Genomic DNA, 10,000 nt, shown 5'->3' on the forward strand with positions numbered 1-10,000 from the left:
AAATTTTACAAAGAAGAAAAACAGTTGCAGTGCAGTTAGTGCTAAAAAAAAGAATAGATGTTTGTTGCATGGTAGTTTTTGATTTGCATGTATATGACAAAGTAGACCTCCCAAATTTAACCGAAAGCCACTGGGGATGGAATGTACATACAAGTCATGCTGGCTGCAAATTTAATTTATTGATTATTTTTACACAAAGATGGCTCCACATGTACTAAGTGACCAATAATAAGATAATTATGAGTATTAACTGGCTCATCGGTTTACCCTTTTTCTTGATTTTCAAAAGTATTTTATGGTATATAATACTGCTGTTAGTAATGTCAATAACAAAAATAACACCAATGACATCGATGGCATTAGTAAGATTAGTTTTTCCCACAAACTCAAGGAAAAGTGAAATAAAGTGAGGCCACAAGGTCCACTAATTGACTCTTTTGTGGCTAAGCAATTGCAGAGCCATCTACGTGCAGACACATTTTACAAAACAATCCTACAGTAAACACAACATTCTCCCAGGGGCTTTAGGCTAACCAGTGAGTTGCAGTTTTATGTATTATCCATTTTTTTTTTTTTTTTTTTTTTATTGCTATTATCATTATCATTATTATTATTATTATTTTTGTGTGTGTGTGTGTGTGTGTGTGTGTGTGTGTGTGTGTGTGTGTGTGTGTGTGTGTGTGTGTGTGTGTGTGTGTGTGTGTGTGTGTGTGTGTGTGTGTGTGTGTGAATCTTGTTACACACAGATGACTTCAGAAGTGCTTAACCATGAAGGACTATCACAAACCTCTCGAAGTCACTGACTCCAGTGACTTCTGGTAACCATCCTGTCGTTTTGCTTGGGGGTCCGCTAGCATAACTTTCCGCTCAATTTGCTCTAGCGTGTTGTGACGCCTATAGCCATACCCAGCATGATAGAGTTGGTTTGTTATGCCAGATATAGGTGTGGCCCGGCAGATAAGGGTTAACGACTACCTGATTTCCCTATTCCTTGAATTATGGATTTTTTTTTTCTTTCTAAGGCAATTCTAATGCAATTAATGTTGATACTGTTATAATTTTAACATTATGATATTAATAAGTTATATTCAAATTTTTATAATATTAAAACATAAAAGATAATCTTTCTGAAAATCAAGGAAAAGGGTAAACAGGAGAGATAGGTAGGACTAACAACTGACTTTTTGACTACCAAGTACTTGTGGAGCAATCTACCCGTAAAAACAATTAATTACTAAAAATACAGTGATGGCATGAATTCCATGCTATCCACAACCATTGGGTTAAGAATTAAAATAAAATTGCAAAATTAACTGTAGCAGCCCATGACTAATTCATATACATATCATTTTATTACTAGTGACACCTTTAATTTTTTAACAAGTAAATAAGCTTTACATATGTAATAGCTGATTGTTTTCCATAATTTCATCCTGAGAAGCCAAGTAAATCCTTTGTTGGCCCTCATGATGGTAGCCTAAATGAAATTTAGACCCCAAAGAGCTTTCAGTGTGACACTACTTGGTTAAGACATAAATATACCATTACTCACCTGTGAAGAATGTATGAATAGTAGTGCCCTCCACTTGCTTGACCACTATGGACCACAATGCCTGTCAACTTGTACTTGCTACATATCACTGTCTTCATATCTTCTGGGTCATAGTCTATGAGTTCTCCATTTCTAGCGAGTCCAGCAACTGCAAAATGATAAAATAATTATTTATACAGTGCTAGTTGAAATCATAAATATGCGGATCATCATTACTTCTTCACGTGCTCAATGGGTTAAGGCACCTGACTACTGATTAAGTGTTCAGGAATTTAAGCCTCTCTGATGCCATAAGGGATTAAGGTCCTAATTATTCCCAATACATGAGGAGAGGTGGCAAACTATAAAACCTGGAGGTTTGACATGTGCCTTATTTCTTATTATTCATGTAACATGTTGAAAATATGCCAAGTAAGAAAATAATACAAAAGGACAATTCACTTACCTGTATATGGGTCCATATCTAACTCACGTGGAAACTCAAAGTAATCATTGAATTTGATTGAACATTCTCTTTCCCAGTCATAGTCAAATCTTTTCAGTTGAATTGCTAAAATTGGGGGTAGTTTCTTTAAACATATCCGTTTCACGGTATCAACCTGGTGAGGGAGAAGAAATTTTTTTTTTTGTTCTTCAAAATTACAATTATACTCTTATCACTGAATATAGCATCAAAATCATCATCTGTCAACAAGACATTAAAATTCACAAAAAATAATTAAAACTCACCTTTTTGTCACATTTTTCACATAGGTAGGCATTGTCCCCCTCTAAAAGGTCTCCCTTAACATACTGTTCAAGTGAGTCATATAAGTTGCTGTAGTTTCGGATATCTATGCTGATGACCGTAAAGGTTTCCTCACGTGAATATCTGCAGAGATATTTGAGAGGAAGCTTTTAAACGTCAATGTATAAGCAACCATCAGAGCAATGTTATGGTAAGAACTCAAATCCTTAAAACTGAATTCCAGCAACTCTGCTGTCAGGCCCAAATAACAAAGGAATCAAATTTAAATCTTTCACTATAAGCAGTTTTTATCACAGGTTTGTAGAGCTGAAATTTACTCATCAAGAAATTTAAGTCTCATGCTGGTATGCCACATAGGGGAGGGAGAGAGGGAGAGGAACAGGGAGAAGAGAAGAGAGGAGAAGAGAAAGAGAGAGAGAGAAATATAAGTAAAGAGAAAGCCACAAGTCATGAGAATTCTTATTTATTCATAAAACCTTCGTTCAGTGAGGCACGTCCAATGATAACAGACAGAATGGAGGGATTTAAGGTGTACATGCTATATTTTACAATCATTCTTATATCATACTTACTACATTTATTCACAAGTAAAAAAAAGAGGAAAGGCCAACAATAGAGGCACTTGCATGATTAGTTCAGGGAGACATGAGGGTATTAAGGGAATAGGGGAGGTGAGATGTTTTTAGTTGTATATGGCATATATTAAGAAAATTCCACTTGTATGATTAGCTCAGGGAAACAAAAGGGCCACAAAAGAGGGTAGGGTAATGGTGGTGGAATGGGAGGGGGGAGGGGGATATTTGCCACATAGCTTTCTTATACCCTTCATTGCCTACTGACAGAAAAAAGAAAGAAAGAAAGAGAAAAGGCAAACAGCACACAGTTTGTGAGAAGCTATGGTTCATTGGGCACTTATTTGTTAGAAAAGCATACCACTGCAGTCAACCGGACGTTATGGTTTAAGAAACATACACTTCATCATATGCAGATTATCTACATGTAACACTTAAAACACCTACATTTACAAAAAGAAAACCATACATTACCTATGTGGACAAGTTTTACAGATCTTCTGATCTGAATATGATCCTCCTAAAATCTTGTTCATTATTTGTTCATGTCCTAATGCCTTTAGAGCCTCATTCAAGCTCTCGACTAAAATATTGTAAAATTCACAAGCATCATGTTGTTCACGCAAATTTACAGGTTCCCCTTGCAATCTGTACACAGAAAAAAAAGAATCTTAAAAAATAGATATGTCATATTAGTGTATGTTTCTCAATATTTTATCATGTTCAAATACTGTAATACTCTTCCTTTTCATTTTGATCTCAAAGATGAGCAATCAAACTTACTTAAAATGTTTCCAAAGTCCTCTGGGAACATAATATTGGAGCTTGGAACATGCCAGATGTGCAAAGATGGCTTGCACTTGTTTTAGTATACCAATATGGTATTCCTTCCTGCTCTCTTCATTGGAACTACTACTCATGGCATCATCTTCATTACCATCAAGGTTGGTCTAAAAATGAAGAATTCAGGAAATGTTATAAGTTGCAATTTGTGTAATACATGACAAAACATCTTTGAAAATTAAATATACAAACAAATAAATAAAAGGTATATAATATATTTATTGAAAGTAAAAAAAAAAAAAAAAAAAAAAAAATTTACCTCTTGTTCCATTCTTTCCTCACCACTGAAGTCTTCCTCTGGATCTGTTGCTGCGCCTTCCACTGCTAGGACCCCATGTCTGGTGAGCAATGATATGAAGCTACATTAAAAAAACTATAAAATTTACAAAGAACTGCATTAACATAACCACACTAAGGATATTATGTTAATTGCACTGTATGAGAGAATCAAGATTCAATTCCATACCAGATTTGTTAGTTTACCTTATTTGTCGGATCATGTATAATTGTTGGAGGACAGAATTCATATAACATGTGGCCCCAGCATTCTTTAAACCCACAAAACCTTTCATAGGTCGTGGGCCTACAGGAGGAAGATATTCCCATTCCCCAATACTCTCATCGCAGTCTGAAAGGAAAATATTTCATTTCAAAACCAGGAATAGATGCATTTGGATTAAAATCAATATCAGTTACAGGGGGAAAGGTGATGCCAAGATAAAAACTTATATAATTACTAGGAACCTTAGGTATAAATACATTTTAGAAATAAGTAGTATATATATTAATATTTACAAAGATACCCTATCAAAATTATTTCTGTTATAATATTTGCTTCCTCCAAACTCCATTTTTATCAATACTTATTTTTGGTTCTGGTACATCATTGATGATACTAATAGCAATTGATGTTATTGGAATGTTTATTGTTGGACTGTGGTATTGAGGGAGCTGGCATTGTTTTATGATACATGATCAGCTTTTCTTAGTTTACCATCCTATTTAATGAAATTCTCAATACATGCAATGACACTCATAGAACCCATGACTATCTGTGATGTGCAGCTCATTCAGGAAGGTATTGCAGACATTATGCTTTTTTATTTCTGGGATGATGGTTTTCTTCAGGGGGACACTATATATAGTGGCCAACCCCACCGTTCCCAACTAGACACTCTGAGCTCATATTCAGGGATCCCCAGTCATATGTAACTAGTGTGACCACTGCTTAAGATAAATAAAGACCACCTAATCCATTCAATGCACTCTATCATTTTTTTGGACTATTTTTTTTCTAGTTTCTTTTTCACTTTAGAAACTGTGCATGGAAGGAAAAAAAATTATTAATTAAGTCAAACAAGACATGTGAAGACCAGCAAAGAGCATAATGAGGAACACTGCTTTGTTTAGAATATCATGGGCAGAGCCAATATTACAAAAAGGTCAGAGAGATCCAAAACATCATGCAAGGTCCAACTAATGCTACTGTCCAGAACCTTTTCACCCATGCTCATGTAGACTAAATATCCTTGCATGTGACACTGTATGGTACCATAAATTCCAGTCATTAGAAGTGCTACAAATCAGCATCTCAAATTTACTTCATATCACATAGGTTTATGTTTACCTGAATAATACATATTGGTGAGCATTTCTGCCAGCAGTTTGAGGTTTGGGACACAGCCAGTACATAAAGTGACTAGGAGTTCATATGCTGCTATCACAGTCGGTTGAGTTGAGCACACTGGTATGGCCTGGAACAAATATATTTGTTTTATCTCTTTTATCATAATAGTTTATATGAGCATCACTGTACTGAAATTTCTAAAATACAATTTACTTAGAGACAAGAACAATGGAGGGACAAATTTAAGACCAGACTCTACACCTAAAGCAATATCATTTCTTTAATGTGCAATGACATGCCTTATTTCATCATAACTATTTGTTGCTTTTGTTTTTACTTAAACAAAAAATACAAGCATACCTGCTCAGCAGGCATCTCTGCGGCATGCTCTAATTGAAGGTACACCTTAGAAAATGGGAATATAAAGTCTTCTACAAGTTCCTGGAAAGCAAAATACATTTCTATTAATAAACTGGTACTCGTAAAACTGATTCAGTAATATAAATGGCTTCCACTGGAAAGACATCCACTGAGTAGAAAATAAAATTCACTTCAAAACTAACATTATAAATGAAACTGCACTTACCCTAATGAGAAAAATTCCTTTGGAAGGATCACCACCAATTTCATATTTCTTCTCAGGAGGGAGGAAGGCTACAAGCTCCCTAGTTACACAGAGATGGCCTTCCAACAAAGTTTCATCTACTGGGGGCTCTGGTCCACCTTGGGCCATCTGAGCTACACTGGCTCTGACATTCTTCAACCACTCCACTTCCGTGGTTAGTAGGCGGTCAACACCTGTTACAGTCACACTCGATACACACGCCCAGTTTAGTAATCCACACAACAGCTAGAATAGAAAGATGAAAAAAAATAATATAAAATGTTGATGAAAACAATAATGATAAAATGTGTATACCTGGGGGGGGGAGGGGGAGGGAGGGAGGGAGGGAGGGAGGGAGGGAGGGAGAGAGAGAGAGAGAGAGAGAGAGAGAGAGAGAGAGGAGAGAGAGAGAGAGAAGAGAGAGAGAAAGAGAGAGGAAGAGAGAGAGAAGGAAGAGAGAGAGAGAGAGGAGAGAGAGGAGAGAGAGAGAGAGGAGAGAGAGAAGAGAGGAGAGAGAAAAGAGAGAGAGAGAGAGAGAAAGAGAGAGAGAGAGAGAGAGAGAGAAAAAGAGAGAGAGAAAAAGAGAGAGAAGAAAAAGAGAGAGAGAGAGAAAGAGAGAGAGAGAGAGGAGAGAGAGAGAGAGAGAGAGAGAGAGAGAGAAGGGATACCTGACCTTTCCTATTTACACCATTCCTTGAATTCTTTTTAAAATGAGTGTTTTATTTCCATTATTATTATCATTATAACAAGCTGAAAAAAAAAATAATAATAATAATAATAATAATAAAAATAAAAACTAAAAATAAATAAAATAAACAAATAAATAAATAAAATAAATAAATATTAACCCAATGCTGCTGGGTGGCTCCCCATGTGAAAGCCCTCTCTCCTGGGCTGTATTCATAGGGGCCCCACTGCCGGGGGATCATGTCAGCACCATAGTGTGCGCGGCATGATCGTACATGCCCCCGACAAACAGGACTGGCATACCATGGCACATATATACATGACACCAAGAAAATAGTCAGGGTATGACATGGCATGTACTTATGTGCCACCCTGCAGCAAAGGATTAATATTAATAATAAATTATTATCAATTTCAATAACAATGGTAGTGATGATAATATGACAAATGTAATAACAACAGTAGCAATAGCAACAATACTTTAAAAATAATAATATTGATAAATTAAAAAATGGTCAACGTCTTACAGCCAAGGCCATGCCTATAGCCGTCATAACAAACCACCTCATCATGATGGGAATAGCTATAGGTGTCATGACGTGCTAGAGTGAGTCAAGCAGAAAATACTACCAGGCTAAACAGCAGGACGGTTGCCAGAAGTCACCGGAGTCAGTGACGCCAAGAGATTTCTGATACCATCAGTGAGGGGTTAAACAAATGAGGATGGCTAAGCTAGTAATAGACTATTTGGTGACAAAGCAATTGTGGGGCCATCTAGGTGAAAAAGTAAAATAAAAACAAAGAACAGTGAATATTCTTGGCACTGAGTTAATATCATAAATATCCAGCCAAGGTGATGATGGTGTGGGGCTATTTAAGATACATTAGTTAAGACAGTAAAGCATTCTTATGTAGATATCAAATTATGAACTAACTACTTCCTTGTTTTTGGTGTGAAAGGCATTTATTTCATTGTTTGGTTTCATTCACTGTTTGCTACAATGTTTGTCCAACCACACCTTATAACGAGGGATAAAAAACAAAGAAAAGGCTTGGATTTTTGCCCTGAGCAAAAAACAACAACAACAACACCATAATAGAGATATATTGGTGAATGGGAGAGAGCAAATCACCTGTAAACAGCCTTGATGAGAATGCCATGATTATCTCATGGCATCATGGTATTCCACATTTTTTGTTATTACAATATTTTTTATGGCTCTCACATTTTTACTGTACAAGTATTTCAAAATAACAATCCAGGCAAACATGGAGATAAAGAAGGCTGTTAGTCTGGGATCCCCCAATAGGTACATGAAGTTATTCTCATAGCATCATGCCCTGAAAAGATGGAAAATGCTGGTTCTATTGGTTGGAGATCAGAACTACCACAATATTCCAATGAGCCTTATGACAATACAGCACACACCCAAAGTGCATTAAGAAGGAAATGAAAAAGAATAACATAATGAACTGACTGTACAGAGGCTTACCAAGCTTTTCTACTACACAGATCAAGCACTAGACATCATCAATGATGCTGACCCAAACCGGGAAAGTTCTAAAGTTGCATGAGATGTCAGAGAATGTTTTCGCTTTATTTTTGCAAAGTGTCAGTGGAAATGGAAGGACAAGGAATCACCTAACTTGGACCTTCCAGCTCAGTGTCTATGTGAACAGCCACCTGAACTCCCCTTCCCCTACCAAGCTTTTTTCTAATGCATGAGCTTGGTATATCTGTGTGTGTTATAATCTACACAACTATGAAATTATTCTACTAAATTCAATCATTTTCATTATTCTGTCAGTCTGGGCAGAGAGGTAGGAACACAATTTTTTTTTTCTTTTTTTTTTTTTTTTTTTCTTAAGGGAATAATTGTCTCATTTTATGTTATTTCACTTGATGATATGGATTCAGGAACAGACCCACAAACCTAGGACTATCTCTATATTATTTCTCTATCTATATGTATTGTATGTATAAATACTAATTAAAATATTTGTTTCCTCCAAAGCTTGTTTTATTGGTATAAACCATATATAACTAGTGTCACAAATATTCTGTATTCTATATATGCCTTGATAGTAAAGAAGCCCTATTATGGTGAATCAAAATTCAACATGGTACTGTTGAAAGTTTGTAGACATGAATCTTGCCACCAGGTATTCTTATCATTTTGACAATTACCTGACAAATTACATGAGATGATAAAGCTGGTGGATGTGTCTCACATAATATTTAAAGCACTATGAAAAGTAATTTTGTTGAACTTTGATCATCAATTTCCTGAGAACACTACTTCCAAATACAGACCAACTGATTCTTATATATTACTGGAAGTCTGGATGAAAAAGCTAGATTCAAGCAAAATCATAGAAACAATAAATTCATTATCTACTCAAAAACAAAATTATATTAAATGTAAATACATAATGGAAGTTAAACCATATACCCTTGTACTTAGGCAAGAGGACACTTGATACAAACCTGAAAATATTCTTTCGAGTACTCGCTATTGAGGCCATTGAGAACATTGAACAGCATGACGATAAAGACGACGAGGGTGTGGGGCGAGTTCGAGCATTTGGTAGCCATAAGTAAGAGTTGCTCCACTGCACACTGCCGTATGCTTCGCTCACCGCCTACTAACACCAACCCCATCACAAGTTTGTGGAACTGGGTGTCCTTGGTCAAGGTTTCAAGTGCAGGGGGATAAAGGGCTAGAACTACTGATAGTGTTTCCAGACCCTCACGGCACACTGAAAATAGGAGGGTAAGATAAAGGCAAAATATTCAAAATAAACTATTAATAGCTACTTTTCTTGTCTCCAAAAACAATGAGCTTCATGTAATTAATTTAAAAGGATACTACAATAGAAAGGCAAGTACATACATTACACATGAGCCCTTCCACCCACCCAACATTTTACACAATCTAAAAGCATGATTCAATAATTTAGCTCTTAGAACTCAAATCTTGTATCTATCATTCTCTTTTATCATCTGTAATCAATATAATCCAATAATCTCCCATCTTTACATACCACATAGGTCCTCTGGATCTGGAGGTTTTGTGGGTGGTCTCTCTGCTGCCTTTTCAATTTCATCAAGAGATGATGTGATAAGATGGCCCTGGCCAGCTGCTGAAGCCCAGGTAATTTTAAGAATAGCTCTGACCACACTCATGTCAGGGACCACACCAGTTACCTGTCCAAAAGTTTTATGATTTCACACTGTGCTCTTCATTTTCAGCATAATAGAATATATAAATGCGCTGATAGATGTCTCTTCTAAATATATGCACATTTACCTGATAAACATGAATTCTGACAAATCTGTGAGACAGAAGAAGAACAACAACAACAA

General features: G+C 36.1%; 1 protein-coding gene across 1 annotated transcript in view; it reads right to left on the bottom strand.

The window, feature by feature from the left end:
* The window catches only part of LOC119579870 (probable ubiquitin carboxyl-terminal hydrolase FAF-X), a 49,194-nt gene that overhangs the window by 22,627 nt on the left and 16,567 nt on the right, over nucleotides 1–10,000 (bottom strand). Inside the window, exons 26-37 of the mRNA XM_037927722.1 lie at nucleotides 9,679–9,841; nucleotides 9,122–9,393; nucleotides 5,929–6,192; nucleotides 5,703–5,783; nucleotides 5,343–5,469; nucleotides 4,199–4,343; nucleotides 3,975–4,053; nucleotides 3,656–3,822; nucleotides 3,347–3,520; nucleotides 2,282–2,423; nucleotides 1,998–2,151; nucleotides 1,553–1,700 (exon numbers count right to left, since the gene is read on the bottom strand). Coding sequence (XP_037783650.1) covers nucleotides 1,553–1,700; nucleotides 1,998–2,151; nucleotides 2,282–2,423; nucleotides 3,347–3,520; nucleotides 3,656–3,822; nucleotides 3,975–4,053; nucleotides 4,199–4,343; nucleotides 5,343–5,469; nucleotides 5,703–5,783; nucleotides 5,929–6,192; nucleotides 9,122–9,393; nucleotides 9,679–9,841 — 1,916 coding nt within the window. The remainder of the gene's footprint in view (nucleotides 1–1,552; nucleotides 1,701–1,997; nucleotides 2,152–2,281; nucleotides 2,424–3,346; nucleotides 3,521–3,655; nucleotides 3,823–3,974; nucleotides 4,054–4,198; nucleotides 4,344–5,342; nucleotides 5,470–5,702; nucleotides 5,784–5,928; nucleotides 6,193–9,121; nucleotides 9,394–9,678; nucleotides 9,842–10,000) is intronic.

The sequence above is a fragment of the Penaeus monodon genome, chromosome 13 (assembly GCF_015228065.2).
Source record: "Penaeus monodon isolate SGIC_2016 chromosome 13, NSTDA_Pmon_1, whole genome shotgun sequence".
Lineage (NCBI taxonomy): Eukaryota > Metazoa > Arthropoda > Malacostraca > Decapoda > Penaeidae > Penaeus > Penaeus monodon.